The 27263-nt window shown below is 44.0% G+C and overlaps 1 protein-coding gene across 2 annotated transcripts in view; it reads right to left on the bottom strand.

Annotated features, from left to right (window-relative positions):
* The window catches only part of NEGR1 (neuronal growth regulator 1), a 297810-nt gene that overhangs the window by 152974 nt on the left and 117573 nt on the right, over window positions 1-27263 (bottom strand). For both annotated transcript variants that reach the window (XM_050900845.1, XM_050900844.1), the window contains exon 2: window positions 7323-7555. In XM_050900845.1, coding sequence (XP_050756802.1) covers window positions 7323-7555 — 233 coding nt within the window. The remainder of the gene's footprint in view (window positions 1-7322; window positions 7556-27263) is intronic.

The following is a 27263-nucleotide window of genomic DNA, read 5'->3' on the forward strand; positions in this document are numbered from 1 at the left end:
GGTATGCTGTCAGAGCTCTACAAGCACTTGAGAAGGCTACCCACAATCCTCGCTGAGTGGTACTAACCATGAAATTATTTTCACGTTTTCAAGTCAAACACTTCTGATGATTGTAAATTCCTTCACAAAAGCCTTTTCGTTGAGATGTGGAAGACTATGGAGGTTATCTGCACTTTAATTAAAAAGGAATAAAAATAAAAGAAATAAAAGCTGGCCCAACGGTTTTTGTTGACATCATGCACTTTAGATCGTTCTAATGCAGAGTAGTAGATTTGACTTGTATTTGCCTTAGTGCCAGTAAGAACCAGAAGAGACGCACTGCACAGAGCAGACACAGTCACCAGCTCACTCTTTGATAAATTCTCATTCTGAATTGGCTTCCTTTCCAAAATATTTTTTAAAATTTTTCTTTCTAAAAGTTTCATAACCCTTTTTACAACCTGGGTTTCACACAACATTTCCAACGGGTTGTTTTTGTTTTATTTGAGGGAGCTCTCCTGTTTGTAGGGTGGGAGCTTACCAGACCAATGTTTTAGGAAGTACGAGAGATGCTGTGCCCAGCAGGAAGCTCACGCGCCTCTCTAGCTTGGTAGAGGAGGGGATGAAGAACCTAACTAACCTAACAAATGCAAAGCTCAGAATTTAATAATCTACATTTTTGCCCTTTGCATTAGATTATTACGTTCTCTAACCTAAGTTGTTGGGTTTTTTTGCTTTGCCCCTTATTTTTTCCTCCTTACTTCTGCTTCTGGCGTTGCTGTATAATGCAAGAAGTTGCTGAAAGACGCTTTGGACTCCGCTGAACACACCTTTTGCAAGACTCTCACAGGACACAAAACAACTCATTCAACTTAATTCAAATGTAACAGAGCTAATATACTTTGGACCAGAGAGCAAATGATTATTTTGCATATACTATCCTTTGCCTGCAGATTTCAGAAGATGGAAATTTCAGGCTTATAATGGACATTCAGTTGAAGCCATGACTGTAAAGCACCTCCAACACGGCAGAATTATGAGTTTCAGACTAGTACAGCCCTGTTCTACTTCAGAGAAAATATTCCTGATTTACATCGTTATAAATGAGATCACCCGCTAACGCAAACATTTTCCATGATTTAAGTCTTTTAAAGAAGGGGAAAAGCCATTCATACATATTTTAGAGAGAGAGAGCCCCTGTAGCTCATTTGAATGCTGTGAGAGGTACAAATGTGGGAGGAATTTAATGAATGGATAAAAAATACAAATCCTGGAGAAAGCATTCTGATCGGTCATTAGTGATGCATTAATGACTGTGGATGCAGCCCTCGGTAACGGCAAGTCCAAGTACGCTGTTTGCTGGAGTGGGTGGTTCCTTCGGCTGGGGGGCCTCGATCATTGAGCAAATCTCACTCAGCCGCCTCCACCTCCGGAACAATTTTTCTAAGTCTTTTTCTTCTTGTGCTGAGCAGGGACAAGATGATAACAGTGGCTGGCACTAGCGAGTTAATTTTATAACGAAAACTGACATCCTACTTGAGTGCTAGCAATTTAAAAGAGTAATGGATTGTCAGTTTTAGCTGGAAAGTGGTTGTTATATGATTTTAGAAGTCTTTCGCATATTTATTTTGTCCCACTTTAAATAAATTTGGGTAAGATTTATCTCGTTAGCTCCAAATGCAAGTCCCTCTTGGCCTGATTGAGGAAACAAATTAGACTTTGCAAACATTGCAAAGACTAAATCAATACATTAATATTTAGGGGACATTAAGGAGGTTTATTAAACAGAAAAAGGGCCTTGAGTATTACTTTGGAAATATTATCCATGTTTAAATAAAAAATATAGGTTGCGGTTTCTGACTGAATCTATAAATCGCATTTACATAGATAACTGAATTATTTACATGCACACCGTGTCAAGTGCAGATTATGTACAGAAATGGGACGATGCAGAGACGGCAGGACAGGAGCAAGTGCCAGGTCTCACACGCACAGGGTCTGTCCCGGGAGGAGCCCCCAATGTGCCCAGCACGGGCTAGATTAAAATAAAAATTAAGATGGCAAGTAACTTATGTAGGAAAGTTTTTGTGTCACCAGTTCCCCGGTATTAGCATTTTGGTACTGACGGAAAGCACTGATGTGACCAGGAACCGGGCTCCTGCAGGACGGGGAAGGCAGAGGGGGCAGCAGGGGTAAGCAAGGGCAGCAGAGACCGTGGGGAGTTGGAGACGGGGTGGCAAAGGGAATGAGACCTGTTATCTACACCTCAAAGCCTAAACCACAGACCTATTCGAGCTGTGCATCCATGACAGACCAAAATACAGCCTTGAAAAAACACCCCTCGATCCAGACTGTGCCAGCGGATCCTGGCGCTGCTGCCACCAGGAGCATCGCCAGGCTCCTCGTTCACGTTCAAGGAGACAAACAGATCTGTCAGATCCTTAATCCCATCGTCAGGAAGACCACGGTCACAAACCTTGCTCACCAACGTCATGGTCACCCCTGCCCCACCAGCCCCTGTGGGAACCACCGTCCCGAACCCTGGCCACTCTCCCTGGACAGCCCATCTACAACGCGACGGGGAGCAGCACCTTCCCCTCATCTCACATTAAAATTCATACCTGGCTAAGTTATATTTGCCTCGTCTTGTAAAAGTGCTCTCCCTTAGCCAGCATGTTTGTTCTCCCTCCCTGGGATCCACACCAAGTGTATTAATAAAGCATAACAAAATTCTCCCCGAGCCCTCTTTCGCTAGGTTAAGCAAAGCAATCTCTTGCAGATGTGTTCTTTATTCTCCTAATCATCCTGGCAGCCCTCCCTCGGCGGCTGAGGTCCTTTTGAACACCCTGTTCTGGCCTCTGTCTCCCTGGAGTCACAAACGAGAAGCCCGACTTGCCCCTTCCCCACACGGTGCGACAGCATCGTTACCGCGTCCTGACACACGGAGGGAACCGGAGACTTTGGGCTGTGACCTGTCGCTCTGCCCCGCGGCAAAATTAATTCTCAAGGACATCGGTAAACATGTCTTAATATTTTTGCAAATTGAAAGGGAAACGCAGCTTGGAGGATGCAATTTAAACTTTGGTAGAATAAATGTCAGATTAGAAATGGCAGAAATTGCAACCTTTTGCTAGAAAAATTATGAGCAATATAGCGTGGTAAGAGGTATTTCATTTTTTTACTTTACTGTGGCAAACATCTGATGTTTAAATCATCTGCAGTTCATGACTTTGCAGATCAAGCATCTGGCACTGAGGTAGACGGAGTTGATTACAAACTCTGACCTTCTAAACTTTTAATTAATTACTTCATAATTCTCACTTCTTTTTAATAAGGTCACAGAAATAAAGTTAACTGGATTATCTTCCTCTCTTTCACGTGATTTTTCTTTCACTGATGTAAATGTGGGCTAAAGACACATTAGGCTTTTTTCTTTTTTATTAACTATCTTGATTAATTTTCTTGGTACAAAAAGGTGTAACTACGTAATAGGTAACAGTGATCTGGACTTGACTTGGTGGTCTTGTTAAGGCGTTGAGCAGGGATTTGGGAGACTGAAAGTCAACTTGAAGCTCTGCCAGAGATTCCTGAGTGTGGCCAAACCCCACCAGGTCTCGCAGCTCCCTGTATCCGCGCATAGGACAGTGATGGAGAGGCTGCTGCTTCCCTTCAGCCTTGGTTATTTACTGATCATGTTACCTTTCTGTGTTTTACTGATGGAAATCAAGGCATCTTTAACCCATTAAAATGCATTTATTCTCTGAAACACTTACATGACTACGTTCAGAAATTATCAGCCCAAATAGCAGAGAAGAGGATATTCAAAATGACAGCTACTGGATCTGTGTATATAGAAAGACCTCACACACACGGAAAAAAGGAAAAAAAGAGAGCGAGCTGGATTTACATGGCTTTTAAAGTGGAGTTTCACAGCAAATAATTTTGCAATCTGGAGTTTGAACCTATCTGGGAGCTTATGATCAGACATAAGTCTTTATTCACTTAATTCGTGACACGATGCTCACCCCCCCGGCTCTTCCAGCTCTGCCGTTTTCAGCAGGAGAACGCCTTCTTTCAACGTTACTTGACAGAACACAGCCTGTAGGGCAGAGGAATTTTAAAGGGCTAAGACTTGGTTTTAAAATTTTCTTTTTCTCCTGTTATTTCCTGTGCTGCTCTAGGTCTGCTGCTGATCATTTATTCACAAGGTAAAAGGAAACCCAGCCCTTTGACTGAATGATTTTACTTTGGCAAAAGACCTGCTTTTCCCTTCATTTATTTCTCCCCAATAGCAGAAGTTGTTTCTAATCTTGAAATACAAAGCCATGAACAATATTAAAAGGAAACATAAAACTGCTTACATAAAATGTTATTGTATCATCCCTATGAACCCTATTCAGCAGGAAAGGATATATAAGCTTATAGCACCAATTAGCTGTTTGATGTTTCCTTTGCAGTCTCGGTTACTTTCAGAGAGGTCAATCTCCATCTCAAAGGATGCCTGAATCTTGCATCCTTACCTCCTGAGTCTCTGCACACGGAAGGTGAAGCGATGGCTTTATTAGCAGTGTAAGCACGAAGCGACCTGATTAAAAGTGCTTACATGCCCAAGTCCCATTCAGGACAGCTAATGACAGCGGTAAGTGTGATGCCGGTCTCTCTAAATTAACGTGCAAAACTCAGTGTTGAGTCAAGGTGGGATCCCACCCGTGTGGGATGAGCGATTGGCGTGACTCCCTTCCGATCCACTGAGCATCCATTGCACGGCTGATGATTATTAATATCTATGGTAATATGTACATAAAGATATGAGCTGGAATGGAAAGAAGTGGCCACAGTCATCACCGAGATGGGATGGGGCATCCTCCAGAGCTGCTGAGCCCGCTCTGCCGCTCAGTGGATGCAGGACCTCTCTCTCCAAGCAAGGAGCTCAGCAGCTCTCCCTTCTGGCTAAATGCTAAGAGAACTACACAGGAAAAAAATACAAGGACGGTGATTTCTTTTAACTTTACCTTGAAAATGGCTCACTTGTTCTGGCTGTGCTTCATGGAGCTGGTCCCTACTGCCTACATAAAATATAGCTGAAATGATATTGGAGTAACTGAATATATATACACAATTGAAATAATAATTGATACTGTCACAGCTTCTTCATTCCAGCTTCCCAATCCGACAGCATGCAAATACTTCTGCAATCCCTGAACAACCCCCCCACGTAAACAGTACGTGTACGGGTCTGCACGCAACAGCCGCCTCTGCGGAAGGCTATAAAAATGACTAAGTGGTGGCTTTTTGGCTGTACTGATAAAATAACGTCCTTTATGCAACAAACACACTTAGCTCTTACAAGGCAGCAGCCTAACGTTCTTACAAACCATTGGGGTCTAAAGGTCCAGTGGTTAAGAATAATTAGTTTGAGAAGCATTTCATACACGTTATTTGTAAGGGATTTTGGTGTGCCATATGGATTAATAGAGATTGCCATTTAAATTCTTCTGTTTTATATTCATTGCTTTATTACTCATAAAAATGCAAAAGAAAATGTTAATGATGATTACACCAAAGACTAATAAGTTAAAGCCTTAGGTTATACTTTGCATTTCTGAAGATATAAATGCAATTGCTTAATAATTATGCATATTTTTAACTATTGAGTTATTATTTCTCTATATGCTTGTAGTTAGCCTAATTAATTTTAAGCTCCTGTTTATATGTTTTATACATGCAACTAATTTCCAACATTTTTTTTTAGCCCCTTGCACGAGGGCATTAACTATTACAAAGACAATCAAAACTAAGAATTTCTCACCCTGGAACAATGCAATAAATATTACCTCCACGCGTGTAAAACTGACACCGTTGTTCTGCAGCGCTTATAACAGAAAACTGTCTCACGGAAATAAATGGACTGTTCTTATTAACAATATCAGGATCTTAGTATTCCTGTGAGAAAACTGGTCTGGAAGAAACAAAAACTGTGGATTTTAATCCAAAATCAGCTTCATTTTGTCTTCACTTGTTTATTTTGGTTCTAATGAGTTTATATTAAATTTCTAAATCTAATAGAATTTCTATTTCTGTGTTTGAAAAATTGCTTTGTGCATGCTAGCTTTCCTTTTTTTAAGCTGATGAGCTAATTCTTGTTTTTATAACAACGTTTGTGATGGCACACACCAGAGAAGACACCTGAGGTGCTCAAATGAAACACTGCATCTTTTAAATGCCAATAAAATTGACAGAAAACTTCATGCTTAAAGCTTCACGGGGGTAGGACACATCCATGCAGGCAGGTAAGCTGAGTGCTATGGGAACCGCAAGAAGACCTTCGGGGCTGTGGGGCTGCTGATGGGCCATAAAGCGCCCCGGTGAATCCTTCCTTCCAGCTGAGCCGTGCCGGGAAGGGGACGAGCTTCCCGAGGAGCGACCTGCCGCCCTGCCCACCGCCGCGGGACCGCCGCGGGATGAAGCGTTTTTGTGCTTTCTCCCAGGCTGCCCTCGAGGAACCGCCTCTGAAGGAGCCCACAAACCAATTCATTTTCCTCCTTTAAAACTCCCCTCAAAACAGTCCTGGAGGAAAGCTGGAGCTGGGCTGTTGGGGTGCCGGCGCCGCTGATGGCCGGGCCACCTGCGAACTCTGCACGACAGATCGCGCTCCGGCGTCTGTCTCACTGCATCCATCAGTTGTCTTTTATTTGATACTTTTATCCCATGGTCATCAAAGCATGTCTTGTGGCCTTGTTCTGTCCCCAAGGACAGCTGGGTCCTGATCCACAGTGACCCCTCCACGGCATGCTGCAGTAGCGGCACTGCCTAATTCTGAACACATCTTGACATCGTAAAGGAAACGAGGATGTTTCTGGCAATATTTGGTATGAATGTTAAAATGCAAAGGCTGTAAAGCTTCTGTGAACTCAGCACCTGAGTATGCACCTTTACGTGGTGCTGAGGCTGAATACCATGCAAAACAACCAAACTTGGAGCCACGCAGGAGACCTGTACCAAACTGAGAGATACCCGCACAGCACCACTGCCAGGAACTATACCTGCACTATTGTCCCGGTATTTTCCTCTTATATTTTTACAACTTGTTCAATTGCCAGCAGAGTAGGAGTGAGGATTTAAACCTGAATTTGGCAAGTTGGAGACCCTTCTGGGCTCATTATCTATTTGCAGGGGCCCAGAATCAATGGCAGATACAGTCTATGGCTACATACATCCAAGAAAAAAGAAAGAAAGAAAGAATGAAAAGCTTTAAAATGTGCTTAGCTAATGTTTCCCATCTATAAACACAGATTTTTTTAGTACATCTCCAATAACAATTTGCAATTGGTTTAAACACATACCTTGTACAGTTAAGTGCACCTGCATCGTTCTAGGAGTGTGTTGAGTTTGCACAGAACAAGTGTATGGACCGTCATCTGTCACGTCTACGTCCTGTATCTGCAGGCTATATTCTCTTCTATTTGCTGTTGCGATTGAAACTCGAGGATCTACTGACCACTTATCACTTCCAGCAAAAATAATACTCGACCGATTCAGCCAGGCACCTTTTGAAGCTCCATCTTCCAAGTAACACCTGGGAAAAAAGGTGAAACCGTAAGTATGAAAACGTAGGAGCTTTTAAATACCATTAACTTGCTATTGATTTTTAGACTGAATACAGCTACACGATATTAGACTTGAACCTCAAAACACGAGTCATTTGTTAATTCACAAATCATCATAAAACCAAAAGCCTATCTTACAAACACACAATAAACACAAATATATTTTTCTGCTGCGTTCTTCCTTTCTGATTTTCCTGCTGTGAGTGGTCAGTGGAGCAGTAGGTAGGAAGTCTCAGTTATTTCCGAACCGGACTCAATGACTTCATCGGAGCAGCCCTTTCTGCTCCAGTTTCAGCCCGTAAGGATCAGGAGGCGGCAAGAGCTCCTGTGCAAAATTACTGCCCTTTCCCTAAGACACAATAAACTTCTGCTTGCTTAGTTAGGGAACCAAGAGACTTTTTCCACCAAAAATCATAGTGACATCTTAGCATCCAAAACAGTATTTTTTTCTTTTCAAAAGGTTATTAGATTTGTCATTGCTAACCTTACATTCAACACCTCTCATTTAAAGCAAACATACATTCAATTAGCATGGATTTCCCTGCTGACAACAACAGTGAAATATGAAGCATAGTTCTACTAAATATTTCTTAAAATGTCTTTGGTATGGTAGTGACTCAAACGAATGTGATTTGTTTATTATCCCATACTTTAGCTTTTTTTCAGTTATTATTAGAACAATAACCAAAAATAGTGCTCTTTGGGGTATAATAGTCACCTTAGTCGGAGCTCGGTGAAAAACAAGACCCCTACAATCAGAAGCAGATGTACCCCAGACAGATTCTTTTCCCTCTAAATTGTAGTTCAAAAATATTCCTCCATAAAGTAAGGACTTTGTTTTTTTTAAAATGAGTACAAAGTACAGCTGGAGAATGAAAACATTTCTATCGGAAGAGTTTGACAGCATTGCTACACAATATCTTGGGGGTTTGAACACAGCACCGGAGATTGTGAGGGAATTGCGAGCCAAATGCCCCGGTGTAGGTACTGCAAACTGTCTGAAACTAATCAGCTGAGAAATATAAAGAACAAGGTATATTGCAAAATCTAATTTGTAATCCGTTTCACCATCTGTAGAATCAAAAACCAGTCGGAGTATTAAAGGTCAATGTTAATTGAAAATCTTTTCTGTAGATACGCAACCAAAAAAAAAAAAAGCCACCCAGGCATAACAGAAGCGTAACCTTCTACTAAGGTAATTAGGCACTGCAATACGCTGCTGTTGTCAATATTTTGTATTGCATATTAGGAAACATTTGTAATCTCTCTCTAAAATAGCTTTCCATCTTAAGTTGCTCACCTGCACACTGGGATGAGGAGAACTGCACTGTGATGGATGCTATTAAACGTCACTGACAAGTCCTAAGAATAGCATGGCGTCAAGCACAATTACTAAAACTTGGTGGAAAAAGCGGTGAGAAGCCGGTGAATGATTTTGACAGCACTTCTTAGCACAACGAAGTAAATAAGAAGGCAAGCAGACGTTTGTTGGGGCGGGATCCCTGAAGAGGCGAGCCGGCGCTGGGGTGAGAGTGCGTCGCTCCTGAACCTCGGCCGGGCAGAGCGGTGGCCGGGGGGGGAACGGGGTGATGCCAGAGGATGCAAAGCTGCACCGGCGCTGAGGAACCCCCGTCGCTGGTAGAGCTAAAGGAGCGGCCACTCAGCGGCACGCAGGCCGGTAGGATAACAATGGTCCGAGGAGATGCTCTAAGTTTTGACGCAACCGATGGCTTTGGAGCAGCCATCAAACTTTTCTGCCATCTGGAAAGAGGGGAGTGACACTGGTGACAGATGGGAGAGCAGGAGACAGAAAGGACGCTAAAGACCACTCCTCAATCCCACGGGCATTTTAACTGTGTGTTCAACTGATGCTTGGACGACGCAGTCTATATTCTACCTTGCGGCGTTTGACAGTGAAAGCGATCGCTGGGCCTGACAGCCTAGGGATGCTCTCTTGAACTTCAGCCAGAGCGATGATTTTTGTGAGCAGCCAGGAAAACGCACGAAAGAGCAGCAAGTCAGGAAGGCAAACATAATGATGGGAAGAAAACCAGTAAACACCAGCAGAGCACAGGACTGTGTGAAGTATAAGAATACGACAAGACTACAAACACCAGAGACACGTCAAGTACCACCTTGCCATAGACAAGGAAATATTTGTCATAAAAAGAGGAGGACTGGAGACAGGAGATGAGACCTGAGCAAAAGAAAATGGTGACAGCCTGGGTAGAGAGCATGGGAAAATAGGGCTGGGAGACGGGTGTCCGGGAGGAACGGCCAGCAAGGAGAGTCCCTTTCTGTGGCTGAGAAGTGAGGGGATGAAAGAGCAGAGAGAGCATGCAGAAGGAGCTTTATTTCTATGAGCTGATAAAAAAGACTGAGCCCATCTGGAGTGAGGTTAAGGACATTTAACTATGGCTCAAAAACTAAATGAGCATTATACTCCAGTTTTCCATAAAGAAGGGGACATCCAGCATGTGGGAAAAGGCAGAGCAGCTAATGGAGTCAAGGGCAGAGAAAAACCTTAACGGAGTCACGTTTGAGAGCATGAAACTGCAAATCCAGGAGCATGTGGGATTTTTTCTGAACAAACTGGAAGTGATGCTATGTGACTGGGAAATCATGAATGTATTATCTACATTTAAGGAAATGCGGAGAGTGAATCAGGCAAATTCTAGGCTAACCACCAGGCCCACAATAGAATTTAAGGCTTTAAAACAACTTTAAAAGTTGAAGGAAGGTAATACAAAGTGCAACAGACTAATGGGACATTTCTATTTCATAAAGCGTTTTTTTACATGAAGGAAATCCAACAGAAGAAGAGAATGCAATAGATCTCATCTCTTTGATAAAACATTAAAATAGCACAACTATGGAAACTGTTAGGTGGGAGAAAATGGTGATTTCGTAGCTCAAGCATATGGTGGTATTGTTTAAGGGGAAAAATGACGTTCCCTTTAGGAATAAGAAACTAGAAGCATCAGGCTGAAATTCTTCAGAAATGGATCATGAATATAACCATTCCCTTAATTAATGGTCTCAACATGAAATCTAGAAGAGTTCTGAGAGAAGCTGCATATGATACGGGATAAAAAATCACAGTTTATCTAGCAGAGAATTGGGATGTCACGGGGAAGCATCACTTTGAGGACGGAGAGCGCAGCTGACGTCTGTGAATCCCTGCAGGAGGAGTTTTGTGGGGTCTGGTCCCATTCGGAGAAGGCAAGGAGCCGCTTTCAAAGTCTTATGAACATTTTCAAATTGATTCTAATGAACAGAAGACTGGGGAGAAGCAGAGAAACCTCAGATTCACTGATGTTTTTCTACAGTCTACTGGTATTTCTGCAGCAGCTGGACACAGTCAGTTATAAATGAATATTTTTGAAGGTAGCCTGTAGTTTCAGTGACCATTTACTGTTTTACTTAACTCCCTCATTGTTTATACACACACAGCCATCCACAAACATGCAGCAAAGCGTTAGCACTATGGCTTCTTCCCACAAAAGAGAAAACCAGCCTCCTCCTCTCCCAGCACACAAGACCAGCCTCAAATTCCCTGCTCGTAAGAAAAAAATTAGCCTTGCTTAAAGAAAAAAAAGAGAGAATAAAGGTTGAAATTTTTGGTTATTAATTAGAGACAAAAGTGGAATGCTCATCAGACGTAAAGCGAACCACATGAAAACCGCGCTGAGAAGGGCAGTGCTTAGGGATGCTGTCGCGGCAGCTCCGAAGCATCCTCGCAACCTCCTCACGGCACCTGCTCTGAAAGCCCCAAAGGTTCCCGAAAACTTCTCCTATAAACACAGCCCTTTTGATATCAAGGCTTTCCTGCTGAGAAAAGGCAAGATACAGCAGCACAGAAAGGAACATGAGACCTCTTGCTGGTTTGATATACAAAGGTATTTTCTCAAAATAACTTTCTAAAACAAATAAGAAATTTTGCTTTATTAATTCATAGGTGCATGGTTATCATGGATAGAGATGAAAACCTGCTAAACCCAACCTTCTTCTATACCCCACTAATTAACAAAAAGTATACTGTATACAATTGCCATATAAAACACGAAAACTAAGGACTAAAAATGGAACTGATGTTTAGTTGTTGAGAAAGATTTTCAAGTTTGATGAAAAAATAAATCACAAAAAGGTATTTCTAAAAATGTAACTAGGAGAAAACATTTCAGTCTTGTTCAGACCCTGACGAAGCATGTTGTATTGTGGAAGCACGTTGGCTTCATAATAAAAATGATATTCCAAATAAGGTTCTTTGAAAACAGGTTAAATATTTTACCTTAGACAGGCTCCTTCAATAGCCCAAAGCAGTCTTTTCTCTACATTCACTCAAAAACCATGCAAGTTCCCTAACACTGTAGAAGCGAACTGCTTGGGAAATGCTGCAGAATTCGGCTGAGATATTTTGCACAGGATAGCCTTCAAATTAAATAGCCGCCAAGATGCTGTATTTTCCCACTACGCTTGTGAGATGCAATGGATAAAGTGCATATTTACTCCACGGAAGAAGCAATCAAATGATTCATCTCAGAAATGTTTTCTAATCTAACAAATTTAATCCCTTTCTGTTTGCAAATCACTTCTCATTTCTGAAAACGCAGTTATTGCTTAAAAGGATTCTGCAGGCAACTTGGACTGCACATTCACCCACGTGTGTGACTGGCCATTGGAGGCAATGCTTCTGCACTGTAGTTATTGCAGAGGAACAGAAATAAGGACAAATAAGGAATTTTTCCCCTTTAAATGAAGGCTTGGTCTTTTTCCCCCCCATACCTTTATAATTTTCTATGAAAGAGCAGTCTTTCCACATATGTTTTGTGTGACTTAACCAACCGATTTTGTATAGATGAACATTTGCAAAGAATAAACGCCGAGCACAACAAAAATACCGACCAGAAGCAAGCCCATGGAATCCGACCAGTGCGCATGGACTCAGACCGCAATACCACAGCCGACCTTGTACACAACCTCTGCGTTTATCCCTACAATTGTATTTCTCACACCCTTGATCTCTGGATGCACTTCTTCATTTTAACTAAGAACAGTATTTTAACGTTATTTTTTAAGCTGCAGGTCATAAATGATAACTCTGTATTATTTTCATTGCACGAACATGAACACATCTGGAAACACAACGGCTCTTTTGGCGGAAACCCCACAACGGTTCAGCTCCTACAAGAAGACGAATTGCCTCGCTGCACGTGCACGCTCTCCCCATCCATACCCCTCCCCACGCCGCTGCGCCGGCAGGGATCGGGGCACGCTCGGCGACAAGCCAGGCATCTCACGAGTGAGGACTGGGCGGGGGGCAAAGGCAGCTGCGAAGAGATAAGACCTCGCAAAGCAAACCGACGACAACTACCGGGAACGCAGCTGAACGGGTCCGCGTGCCCCGGCTGCCCCTCGCCGTGCACGTGCCGGGGTGCAGCTCAGCCGGGCGATGCAACGCCCACGCTCTGCGCGTGCATAGGACAATGCTGACCGAAGTCCTCCATGAGAACCTCTGTTTCCTTAAGACTGCAGCAGCCTAGTTGAGCAAAATACGTTACAAATCCTAAAGCAGGAGTCGCCAAGCTAAGTTTTACTAAGAACTTGAAATTTGGGTTTGCACTCTGGAAAGATTTGCCCATTAAGTCTTGCAAACATTTCAGGGAACTTAAGCACAAGTTTTCAGCAAACCTGAGAAGTGAGTTTGAGCAGAGTTCTGATTTCACGTGAACCTCTGAAGAACAGGCAGCCTTCCACAGCAGTTCCCTCAGGATGAGTCCGAGCCTCAAGCTAAGAGCCCAACTCTCCAACTTCTAGTTTTAAGTGCCGTAAATACACTGAATAACGACGCCAGATCAATGCACAGTTCTAGATCAGCGCACACAAATCCCCGTGGGATGACATTACTGACGGGGCAGAGCTGCTCCTGCCAGAGGTCTCCCAAGAGAGCTGTGGTCGGTCACCGCCGATTGCTGGCGGACAGTTCAAGCCAGAGCATGCTGATGTTTAATAAAGTCCAACAGTGAAACATTTCTTACAGTAATATATGGGAAATAATTTATTGAAAAGATGACAACCAGTAGAAACTGCGAATACTAGTGGCCTTCCCTCTCTTCCCCCTTTCCTCTCTTTCCTTAAATTGTATTTATTTTTAAACTTCTGTGTATCACGGCAGCATTTTCTGCGATGTAATTTTTAAAATCTATGCATAGGACCAATTATTTTTAGAAGTTAATAATAACACTGTAGCACAATTAAAGAAAGCATAACAATCATTAAATAAAAGTGACTTTTGCTCTTTTCACCTTTACTTTGCTTGGAAAAGTATTGATTAAACTACAGCTGAACTCAGAAGATAATTATTCTATTTTTAAACTTAGAAGATTGGAAAAAAGAACAATTTATTTTTTAACTGATGATTGTAATCAGAAATTCTCTACTCAATAAGCATAAAAATAGATTTTAATGTTAGCCATCATATACGGCTGAAGGTATTTTATTATTTTTCTGACCATTATTAATGGGGATGATCTTCTGTAATTTGTAAGTACAGAAAAATATAGTCTCACCCGGCTTCCTTAAAGTTTTTAATCCTCTCTTTTTGATACCTCCCACTTTCCTAGTTCTCTAGTCTATTATTTCCCCATAATTAAAACATAGACCTATTAATCTTTGTAAAAAACAGTTCTTCTCGGTTGCTTAATTAAAACTGCACACGGTCGCTTTTTACAAGAGCCTTCGCAGTGCAGCCCGGGTTGGAGCTCCCACCTCGCCGCCCTTGAAACAAACTGCACGGCATCGCACACGAAGCTTTCCCACGTTCTGTACATCACACGAATGTTTGACGTATGCCTGTCTCCACACAGCCTTCAGGACACTCTCCTGGGTTACATCCGCGTAGTACTCGGGCAGTACTTATAAATGAAAAAAATCTTCATTCAAGTAGGACCAAAAGCTACCGTTATCCCCACTTCTTGTGCAACTACTTCCTTCACCCGGATTGCAAAGCTAAGAGGATAAGTGAGTTCAAAACTGCCTTATGAATCCATAGGTAAATTCAACCCATGCAACCCTTTAAATACACCCATTCAGCCCCATGGGCCTCCATTTAGTGCTCCCGCCTCACCCGTTTCTGCTCCGCTCCCTGCCCGAGCGGGACTGTGGGAGGCGAGCACAAGGAGCCGTGGGCAAGCCGGCTGGCTGGCCGGGAAATGGCACCCGGGGGCTACTGCGCTGCCCGGCTGCAGAGTCATTCAGAACAGGTCTCTGACTTCGAGGAGACACCAAGTGACATACTGTGGGACGCTTCCCCCATAAAACACATCCTCTAAGTGGTAAGACACATATTCCCGGTCAGAACAGGACTCATTTCTGGGCAGGCTGTGTCTCTCAAACCAGTAATCCCCTTGCAGTTCAGGTTAAAAGTTCCATCTCATTTACAGCAAGTCCTGGAATCCTTTCTTTTCCCTGAAAACCGAGAAGAACTTGACTTGAAAATTTTTACGGTTTTATATAACTGGTGCTTTGGGTGCTGGAGGAGCTGACTGCAACGCCCACGAGGGATGACAGCATCCCCTTTCCATCGCCCTGCAGCGGGTGAGTGTTCACCAAAGCAGATGTGAAGCACTTAACAGAGCTGTTATTGCTTACTACAGCAACTTTTTTTCCAGTGAAATTGGTTTTAGCATTGAGTTATAGCCACTTTCCTCAGAACAAAGAAAACCTTTGCAAAAAACAGTGTTCCTAAATTTTTTCTGCTTTAAAGGAGATCGGCTTTGAGCTAAACAGCAAGGGGAGAGAGAAACACGAGGGTCAGGGTTCAGCCTAGAAAAACACCCAGAAGCTCAGAACATAAAATGATGCATCCAAGCTCCAGAACCAGAAAATCACACCAGAAACCTGCTAGGGACTTTTGCAACGCCCTTTTACTGATGATCTGATAAATGTCTTCTCTGGGTTCTCCATGGATTCTTACAAATGACAGCTTAAAAGTTTGTTACACGACGGAAACTTCTCTGAACAATAAAAATAACTCAGGCGCAATTATAGGTGATCCTTTCACTTTTGTGATCAGCATCAGTTTTCTCACGTCTACGATAGCTCAAAGCATGGAATTCTGCATAAAAAAACTGCGGCGCAGCTGCTCGTTGTCATCACAGCTTTTTTTTATTTTTTTTTTTTTTTATTTTATTTACAGAACAGTCTCAGGCCGGCAGGGAGCCGATGCATCGACGGCCGGTGGTCGGGCTGGTGCACACCAAGCCCCGGCTGCCTCCGTGCCCGGAGCTCGGGATCCCCCCCGGCCCCAGCTGCCCCCAGCAGCGTGTACACCGGCACAAGCTCAGAGTATCCGGAGTGTGAAGATGCTGCAGCCCCAATTTCACCATTTTCTCCGGGAGTTAACCTGCGCTGCCCGCTGCCAGGCCTGGAAGAGCGAACACAAGGACTGGGAGGTTGCCTGGGGAGAAGACTTGGCCAGCGCTCAGCTGCAGCCGCGGGAGCTGAGTTCTCTCTGAAGTGGGGCAAGCGTTAAATATTACAGAGGAATTGCACCCTGGAAGCAAGGCATACAGGATATTAATAACAAGAAAGACTTAACAGAGTTTAAAAATCTTAATCTTAGGAAGACTTTCCCCCCCCCCTCAAGAAGCAACACTATTTATTTATGAAACATGCAGATGTTAAATTATCCTGCAGAGGGAGACTGTTCTGTCGTGAGTGGGACAGAAATCTGCACAGACGGTTTCTGGAAAGTCTGAGAAACGGGAGTTAGGTAAAACAGGGGAGACAAGCAGTTGTTTTAAAACAGGGTTTAAAATCAGAACCCCAAAACTCTGTCTCACAGCAGCCAAAACAGACCTAAAATAAATAACCGGCTTTGCTTTGCCTGGCATCTCCGTTGTATGTCGAAGTCCTTAGATCCACCTTTAAAAATGCTTTCTGCTTAAAGAATGACAGCAGCACTCAGCTGAGATGTGATGAGGTTCCTATATATGAATGTGCACCTTTCCAGCACCAACTCAGCCCCGGGTGCTGAGCCGCCTGCCCTCCCCTGCTCACAGCAAGTACCAAACCCACGGTGAATTCTTGCGTGCTGCATTTCCAAAACGGCACCGGCTGAATCGGGATTAAAAAAAAATGGTGCTAATGGATCGAATATAGATTTCAGATTCTTTCTCTCTATGCAGCCACCAGTTGACAGCAAACATTCGTGAACTTTGCAGCATTTAACGTAGGTCCTGCAAACACTGCAAACTCTGCTGTGTTCCCCTAGGAACTCCCCCCGCAGCGTCCTGCCTCCTCTCCGCACGTGCCCTGGCCCCTCCGCGCCGCCGTGTTCACTGCACCTTCTGCTCCCACCTCCCCTTCCTCTGCCTGGCTGCCAACCCCTTTCTCCTTCCTCCCACCCTGGTATCCGTTTTCCTTCTCCACAACCAGCAAGTCCCAACGTCTCCGTTGCTCTTTGTCTTTTCGTGTCAGTGGCGGAAAGGGCTCCGATTATACGTTGAGGTGTTAACATGCGCAAATGAGCCTTTTTCCTTTGATCTTTGCTCTGCGTGCGTTCTGCTTTTTAAGCACCATAAACCGTAGTTGGCAGCGAATCCTTTTTTAGAGCAAGTTTTCTCTGCAGGTTCAGAAGATGCAGCGTGTCTCCTCTATAGAGGATGGAGAGCCTCCAAAGCCAGTCTCCCTCCAAGCATCAGGAAGGAGATGCCACAGGAGACCGCTCCCTCTGCAGCTGCTCCGGCAGAGGAAAGCTACCCAGGGGGGATGATCCCTCCAGGAAAACCTTCCGTGCTCTGACCAGCACAGTGCGGGGGGACGACCGAGTCTCCAGCCTCGCCTTGTCCCTCCCACAGCCTCTGCTCCAAGGCATCTTCGGGCAAATAGCAGACTCATCTGTTGCACTCGCAGCAAAGGAGCAAACGATGTCGTAGCATCTCCTCCCCTTCCAAGCTGAGCAGACTCGGCACGACTGAGACGTTTCACCCAGTGTTTGCAGTCAAATGATTCATTTAGCACCATATCAATACATGCATTCGTAACTGCCTCCTTTAAATAAAGACGTTCTTCCAAACCTACTACCCTCTGTTTTCTGCAGTCCTCAGCAGCCCATGACATTGCTTTCTAAAATAGCAGCTCAGAACTGGAGATCTGCAAACTTAGGGAGAAACTAAGACAATTCTTTAAATATTTGCTGACCCGTGGACTTTTCCAAAAGGAGCAGATACCAGTATGAGATTTTATCTGGCAAACCGCCTGAAATAAATGGGGATACGTGCTACCTGAATTTTCATGAGTAATTAGCATAATTAACCTCCCTGCTCTGCTCCTATGCCACTTCCACTGCTCCAGAGAATTGACGCATAGTTTATTAACCATGAGAACTCATCAGATTTTCTGCTCTATAGCTGGCCATGACAAAGTTGCCAGGTACCTGCCAGCCTGCGGACGAAACAAAAGACAAGGCAGAGAGAGAAAGCAGGACAAAAGGACTGGGAGAGAATCTTCTTCGTTACACATCTCCAGCTTCTCAATTTTATAAACTCGTCTGCCTTGAGATGCTTTATTCCAGGTAAGATATTCCAGGAAATCCGTCTGCAGATAAAACATGGATTAATCCCTATATCTGAAACATTTTAAATGGAAAATCAGTAGAATATTAGTAATTAATAGCAAAAGTGTTTACTCTTCTACGAGATTTTCAATGTAATTTGCTCTACAGCTGATGCTATTTGAATTTTAATCTGTATGGGTTTCAACCTCAGTACCTGCCAACCCATCCCAGCCAGGCGAAAGGCCACTTTCCCAGGGGTTTCCCAGCCTCCCAGGTTCCCCACAACCACCAGCCATGGCCACAATGCGTATTTCCCTCCCGCCACAAAGAAGTGGCTCTTCTCCACGGCAAGGACAGAGAAACTGTTAGCATCACAACGGCAATAAATTCATTTGTGGTTTTTATTTATACGAAAATATTCCCACCCCTTTTCACAGATATTTTTTCATATTAAAATGAACAAAACAGTATAGTGTGAAGCTAAGAATCATTAGTTATTAATTAATTACTTCATGGAAGCACATAATATTTTCTCTGAAGGCTCAGAACCAATATCAGACAATATTATTGTTTCTGACAGTCTTGGTTTCATTTTCAGAGAGTAACTCCCAGCTTAATCATATTATTTGAAATATTAAAAAGGGGCTGGCTGCTGCATTTGATATTTATTAATTCCTGAAGATTTATGATATAGAAACACCGACTTCCAGAAATTATGAAGAAGAAATTGCCAATGCAGAAAACTAAGGAAACAATTCACTGCATGGGTTTGTCTTTATTATTTTGCTCTTTTCTTAAGGGAGAGGGGTCTTTGAAAATTCGAGAGCCAATTGTGTTTATTTTATAGGAATAGATCAGTCAGCTGTTTCTTCTGATGGTGAAAGCCAACCCAGATGGCAATTTTTTCCCCTCTGCTTTTTTGCCACACGGCACTGAAACACAAATTAAAGGAATAAAAAGCAACATAAGCTCTGAGACCATGGCAAGGCAAAGGATCATGCCTAGAGAATAAGAAAACATCGGGCCCATGAACATACCGTGTTACCTTCCAAATTTTCAACATCACAGCACGTTATTGAAGGATTTTAGCATCCAGAAATATGTAACTGAATTAAAACAGCCGTAATACTAATTAACTGCATTTATTTCAGTTTCAGAACAGTTACATTAGTCTTTATTTTTAACGCTGAAATGAAACAAAGGTTTCTTCACTGACGCAATGAGCTCTGACAAAAAAATGAGGGCTTACAACAGGAGACTATTAGAGTTACGCGCGCTCAGGATGGAATAATGAGTGTCGGCTGGCTGTTATACTCAACATCCACATAAATGCCGTAATTTGATAATGAGTACAGCATCACGGCGATGCGGGGCTCGCACCCCCTGCGGCACATTACAGGAAAGAGTGAGACAGGCTTGCGGGCAGCGGACATCGCCTGCACCCGGGGAGCGGAGAGCAGCCCTGACCAGCTTCGCCTAGGAGAAAACCGGAGAGTCACCACACCGAATGCAAATATCTGCCCAGGTTTGAGCTCCCAGCCCAGGAGAAGGACCCAGGGTCAGCGGGTGGCCCCGCGGGAGGTCCCCGGGAGACAGGGCAAGGAAACGCGGGCTTACACGTGCACGGACCTGCTTGATATAAACTTGCTCTGCTTGCATTTCTGCACTTGCCTCCGTAATGTTTTGGAAGACTAAACCAAAAGGCAGGCGTGATAAGGACAAAGGGCAAATACTATTTACCAGTCATTTAAAATACGTGATAAAACAAAAGTGCAGGAAACCCCCCTAGATGTGTGCTCTGTTGGGTGGTTCTCCACGTCGCGCTGCCCAGAGACCCCATGATCAGCAGCTTGACAAGGGGTGGGAGGTCCCCGTCGGCTGGCGAGGAGGCTGTCCTGGCTTCCTCGGCTGCCTCGACCGTTTCTCCCGACACTGCGGTCTCCCAGGTCGGCCACTGGGACCATGCAGTGCGGTGAACCTGCTAACTGGTGCATTGCTTCCCAACGTCAGGAAATTTTATGACGTCTGTCTGCAGAACCAGTGCAACGGTGAGGTCCTCGCTACCTGCTCAGCTGTTAAGTATAAAACACAGCAAACATAGTGAGAAAAAAATGGCTATGGGCAAAGGCGTGGGTGCTCCTGCTCCACAGCGGAGCTGTGATACCTCCTTCTTTCTCCAGGCACACCAGTGACACAGGCTGCGGCTGCCCGGGCTCCGGGGATTTCTCAATATTCAGCTTTTATGTTTCACATGTTCTTCCCAAGTAGGCTTTTTTCACTAACAAGGCTTAACGAAAAAACATTCCTTCCAAGTGAAAACAAGTTGGATTTTAGGATTTCCTTATAATAATATCTACACTATGAGCGATAGGACACACAAGGCGGGAGATAATTGTGTGCTGTGTCATGTCCTTTATTGGATCAGTATTGACCCGGGACTCTTCTCTGAGAAGGTAATACCAACCCTGCAACGCAATTCTCTCCAGGTTGGTTTAAGTAAAATAATAGAGTTAATGACAGAAGCAAAGCTACCTAGAGAGGTGTAATTCATCATGGAGTGTTTCATGCCATTATCTTAAAAACATACAGTGTAGTAATCACTTGAAGTAGTGATAACACATAATTGTATGCTTCTCATAAATTATAGGTGAATGGGAGTTTCAGCTAATGAGTGCCAAATAGCAGCTCAGGAACTGTAGTGATTACAGAAGATGTGGTGATGAATGCATTTATTATTGGGGTATTACAAATCTTTTTATAGCAGAGATGGCAAGTTTATAAATAAATAACCAGCCACAGAGGTACCTGCACGTCTAACCAAGAAAACTAAGTTATTAGCCTGCAGTTTAACCAGCTTCTTATACAAAAACATTTGAAAGCTTGGTGAAAACAAACCAAGGCAAAACAATGGAAACAAAAGTCCCACCCAAACATCTGCACCCATGGGTATCCACACACTGTTTTCCCTCCACTTGCAAAAGACGCACTGTTGGAGTATTCTCAACTGAAAAACAAACTTTTGCCTCGTTTCTCCTGGAAAAGCATCACACACACCCACACTAATTAAAAGCAACAGTGCTCCTTTGCGGTATAAATAAGGTGCTGCCCAAAGTAAAGAGCTCTTTCTGTGTCACTGGCTAGGACTAGCCCTTGCAGCAGCGCAAGCTGGCAGCACAGCAGGGAGCAGACCCGGCAGAGACCCTGCAGCCCCGCAGTGAGCCCGCCCGGGGCAGCGCTGGGGAAGGGCTACACGGTATTCATTGCAAAACCCAGCAAAAGCCCCTTCAAAACGCAGTTTTGAATCACTTCTTCCTCTGCAGCACTCACCATCAGAAAATGCCTCTATTTGACAACAAAAGATAGCAATATGCCTTTGGGGCTTCTCCCTCCTCTCCGGGACAGGAGGGCTGATGGCAGAGGAGCGAAGGTGGCACCGGCGGTGCTGGGGGGAGCTCCGTGAGCCCCGTTTCTGGGGGCTCACCTCCTCCCACAGCCACCCAGCACAAACCAGTAAACGCTGAGGATGAAGACACGGATGGAGAAAGATCAAACCTGCACTTGCTGGTGTGAATGAGCGTTTTCACTGATCGCGGTAGAGGCCAACTGGGTCCAGCCTCCTGTTCCCTGTGGAGAAGTATTTCATGAGCACCATCGCAAATATTTCTGCCAGTGCAGCTACTGCTTAGAGCCCCATGCATATAACTTGGCTTTATTTTGATCTGCTTTTCTTTGCACGCTAAAGACAGGAGTAACTGTTAGCATTCCAGAGAAAGAAAATGCATGTAAAAAAAGCAAGCAGAAAACAGGTAAAAATCAAACAAAAATGACTATGCGACTTGAGAGCACAAAGCAATTCCTCATCGGCCAACCGGCAGCCGAGCGGGGCTCAGGGCTGAGCCGCAGCACACTCTGCGCCCCGTGCACCCCCCCAGCTGCCCCCCCGGGGCGGTTGTGTCCTGGGGGCCACTGAGCAGCCGCCTCCGAACCCCTGCCCCGCCAATGCCGCCGAGGGTTTTGCACATTTTGATGTCAGTGTTATTCCCCTTCGGTCCTTGAGCTGCTTAACTCGTACCCTGCCTAGGTCAGTGGATTGGTGCAATGGGTTAGTATTTCTGTGTTCAGAAGAATATGAGTACTCCTTTGCTTTTTTAAATGAAGCAAATATGTTAAAACTTATAAAAAGATCCGAGTGAAAATATTCTGGCACTCTGTAATGTATTTTGGCATTTTTACAAATAACACATTTCCTTGCAGCAATTTCTCTGCAGCCTGGCAGCGTGCTGCGTGTGACCAGCCACTGTTGCTTTTTTCATCACGATGAAAATAAGCCAGAAGGCAGAACAAGAGAAGCATCCTATTTCTCTGAAGTTTCTGACATTACCTTAGACCCAGGTTTAGTTCCTACTCCAAACTCAGAATGATCTATGACTGAGATCTTTGCTCTTTGTCAGGCAGAAGAGAGATTACACGGAGGTGTACCACATTTCAGGTCAGCCTCTAATACATTTAGGACAGTGCAGCTGGCAGACAAGGCCATTTCAACAATTCCATTTTTGTGACAATATTTGAGAAGTTATCTTCATCCCTGGGCAGAATGAAAATAAAATTTAAAAATCTCAAAGGCTTTCATGAAATAGAATTCTCCACCCAAACTAATAACTAAATAACTCATTTCATGTGACTTCTACTAGGGCTGAGACATGATTTTACCTGTGCTTATCTCCTGGAACATTTTGTTTGCTGATATATTACTGTTTGGAATATTAGTAATAAATAAAAAAAAAAAAGGCAAATTTAATTGTGCTGCAGTCCTTCACTAGAATGAATCTTTCAGGAGAAATAAGAATGACCTCTTTATTTAAAAGAGGAAGAAAAGGTTATAGATGGAGCTGCGCTGGCTGATGAAAATACACGAACTTGGCACACAGATGTCTCACGTTCCAGTTGCCAGCAATAGCCAGATTTTTGGATGAACCTCTCAGCTGCTTGCTCCATAGTACCACGACTAATACATTATTAATAATATTATTAAACATCTCCTCGGGGGGAGATCTCGGCGTGGGGCAGCCACTCCGGGCCGCCCCACCAGCGCAGCACCCGAGAGGGCTGAGGGGAGGCTGACACCCTCCTCCCCGTGTGATAACTTTTCCTTGCGTTGCTTGTGCGGTGCCGGTGTAGCAAGAAAACGAGCTGCACCTTGGGAAAAGAACTCACAGCTCGGGAAACACTTCTGCTGATGCTGGGCTGTGTTTAACGCTCGAACGGACTGTAAATTCCACCCAGTCCCCACTGGAGCTTTCTGGGAATGAGATCTGCACATCTCGACTGAAATGCAAAGGGGTTGCTCCGCGGTGGCCCTCAGCGCTACTATACACTGCCATGTGGTGGAAACCTTCACATCCTACGCAACGCGTTGATGTCTCAAGTATTTTGTAATAGCATCTAATAGAATAATTTTAGATAACCACTCCAAGGCGTCCTGCATTTGACAGATCCCTCTTGGCCATCCTGGTCTCTCTGCTTATGTACTAGTGCCACTGGAGAAGAAAGGAAAAGGCAGATAAAGGACATACTACGCTACAGTGGCATTCCAAAGAATTTCATGTATTCATATTTCATGTCATATATTCTGAATTTCCATCATCTGAAGGACATATCCTGGATCCAATCCCTTCCATATTACTCACATTTAAGATTTAAGTAAGTCTCACCGTGCAAGATAATGGAAAAGATTCAGATAAAGTGTTTGCTTTTAGAACCGCAAATTACAACGAAAAGGCTTTGAAATCACTGGAGGATAATAAACCTGACTGAGTTCTTGGTTCATGTGGTGCTTGGTTTTCTAGTTTTTATAGAAGAAAACCATGTATAATCTGAAACAGTGTCTTCCTATGCTTAATTTAGTGGTGCAAAATGTAAGGACAATACTGTGTGCTTTAATTATCCCAGCAAAAGCAGCATTTTCTGTACCTTTGGGTTGAGACTGAGATAGATATGTTGCCATATGTACATGCAGGGTGCTGTACCTGACCAGCACGGACAGCAAAGGAAGACTCACAGCAATGTGAAGCTCTCCACTGTCACAAATAAAGTAAAACAATAAGCACTGGCCTATGGGTGTCTTTTAAGCCGGACTGAGTTTAAGACACGAATGGGTTATTATAAATCTGAGAGGATGCCTTAAATATATTATACATCTTCAAATGTTGTGCCCAGACTTCTTTTTTTTTGTCCCTGTACTGCTAATAGGATGAACATTTTTTTGAGCACCTTAGAAGCCTATTCGCATTTCTCATGCTGTATTTCCACTTGACTCACTCATTGTGAAAGGAAATTTTACCGGAGGAATTCAGCTTTTTACAGAAGGCAGCCAAGGAAGTCGATTACTTAGCAAAACCGCCATCTCCACTCAACTGGTGCTCTTTATCTTCCCGCGGCAGACACTCACACACTTGCCTCCGTAATCCAGTCTGAAGAACATGGCCCACGACCATTAAGCGTAGTTACTGCGGGATAATCACAGCGATTGATTCTGACACACTGATTTTTCAGCAAGATCTCCCACCACCTTCCACTATATTGCGGAGCCGGTCCTGGAGCACATCCACTGAAGGAGCACGGAGCCAAGTTTTTGTCTGCTCCTAATTGTTGCTGTGGATTCTTATTTGTAACATAGAAAAAATCAAGTGGAAACTACCTCGCATTCGACTAGCTTTGAGGAAAGCAGCACAAACCCCGACTTGCCTATGTCTGCATACTCCACAGGCCTGCTCTGTCAGATACGTGTAGCTGGCACACGCAGTAAATAATTACATTGCGCTGACTGTATTCAAATCCTGTCTTTGAAATGGTGATGGAATTTATAGCAAATGATTTTAGCAGATATGAATGATGATTACTTTTAAATATGCAGTCGTTCACGTGGACTGCCCTAAACCAAAACCCCGACCAAGACCAGAGCGGGCAGTATTGCATCGGCACCGTCTGGAGTTCCTGCACGTGGGAAAACCAGGCTTACCTTACTCTTCTGCTGGAAGGGAAATAACAAAAGATGCAATCTTTCTTCCTGTCTTCCTAGGCTCCAGTTGACTTCAGCAAGGACAGGATTTCACCCCAGATCTACAACGACCTTGCCGACGGGGAGAGTGAAACCCTTCATCTGAACACTACACTGCCTGATGCCTACGTGCAGAATCAGGTCCTTGGAGTGACGCCTGTCTTACAACATAGTCCCGAACCAGTTTAGGTAGTGACGCTGTAAGTCATTTCATAGAACCATAGAACAGCCCGGGTTGGAAGGGACCTCGAAAGATCAACTGGTGCAACCTTTCGTGGGAAAGGGAGCCTAGATGAGAAGTTTCAGTTTTCATTTAATTTCAGAGAAATTAGATGTACCCTTTATTGGGTGCAGAAGAATGGCATTTCTCAGCACAGGTTGTTTTCTGAAGAAATAAGTGATAGTGCACACAGAGGAAGGATGAACAACCTATCCAAACAAACAGTCACTGACTACCTATATGCAACTCTTTTTATAGTTACTGGGAAATCCATTTGTGCCATTTGAATCTCTTCAGAGATGCCTGTGGCTTGCACGACCGCTCTAAGGCAAAGTTTGACATAGCCTGACGGCATTTGCATAACCTGTGTGTAACAAGGAACTGTTCTTGAGTAGTTTCCTTTAGCACATCACCTATAAACAAGCTTTTTAATACTAACAACTAGTGGGAATTCCTTTTTTCTTTTCCCTTTATGTTTTCCCTTTGAAAACAAAATCCAGCCTTCTTATTCATGTTCAAAATATGTTGGCTGTTCATTTTACTTGTAAAAGAGGTGGCGAGATAGAATCACGTCTTTTGAAAGTTAACAATTTCACATCAGAACAAATAAACTTTTATAAAATGAACCAATTATGGATAACCTCTGTATGAGGTATATCAAGATGCTGAGTGTAGTAACAGGTGAGGTAATCACACTGGAAAACATACAATGCACATCGAAATTCATATTTAGATAGAATAGCTGCAAACTTTTCTCCGTATGTTTTTAGATTAAGTGATGTCATCTTATGCAGTTCTGGCAAGTAAAATAATTGTTGGCCAGAGAATGGATGAGTACACATTTGTTTTATAAACAATAGCTAAAGGAATAGTATTAAAAGTATTTACAGTCACATTGGGCATATATTGCACCCACACAAGTTGAGCCCGTTTCCCCGTGCAGGGCATTTGGGACCAATGCAGAAGATGCTGAACATCCCGGAGAGATGAGGAGGGCTGAGCGGTGGCAGTCAGCTCGGTCCTGCCGGGGGGCAGCCCTCAGCACCCCCCCTTTCCCTCGTCTGGAGCGGGGAGAGCTGGTTCCTCCCAGGCAATGTGGGCGTTTGCATTCACCAATATTGGGAGGCGCTTGGATTGCAGAGAAAAAACCCACAACAAATCATTAGATTGGTTAGCTGAATAATTGCACCTCCTGTTTCCTACCCTTATCCGCTCCGATCATTATGGCATTATGCAAAACAAAATAAAACGATCCGCTATACAATCACTGTATGACCATCCAGTTTATACAATCATATCATTATGTATATATAAAATCATAACGAACTTGGTAACTATGTCACTATAGGTTCTGCACATCCATCACCGTACAATCATTATATAGAAACAGGTACGATTCGCATGCCTTTTCAGAAAGGTGTTTAAATTAAGGCTGAAACCAATCACGGCCAAAGCACAAACATTAAAGGGTAGCAGATTGTGAACGATGGAAAGGCAGCTGCTGAACACCACCCCAAGAAGGAACCGATGGGATCAATGAGCTGCCCCCCGGCTACGCCGTCCCCCTGGCCCGTCCCTCCCCAGCCCCAGCCCCACGCGCTCTTTTCCCCGCCTGCTCCAAGCAGAGATGAACGCTGTGCTTCATCCGACACACAGCCCCGGGTAGCTTAGCAGCACGCTGCCTGGGCTCGGGTTTTGCAGCCTGCAAGGCAGCCGCCAGCAAAATCAGGTCAGGGTGGAAGGGAAGGCAAGGCAGGTCGTAATCAGGATTTCGTGTCTGCAAAGCCTGCTATCCTCTAACCCCCCCAACCTGGTCTGCTCTTGCTGGGTTCGAGCATCTCG

This window comes from Gymnogyps californianus, chromosome 8, assembly GCF_018139145.2.
Source record: "Gymnogyps californianus isolate 813 chromosome 8, ASM1813914v2, whole genome shotgun sequence".
NCBI classification, from domain to species: Eukaryota; Metazoa; Chordata; class Aves; order Accipitriformes; family Cathartidae; genus Gymnogyps; species Gymnogyps californianus.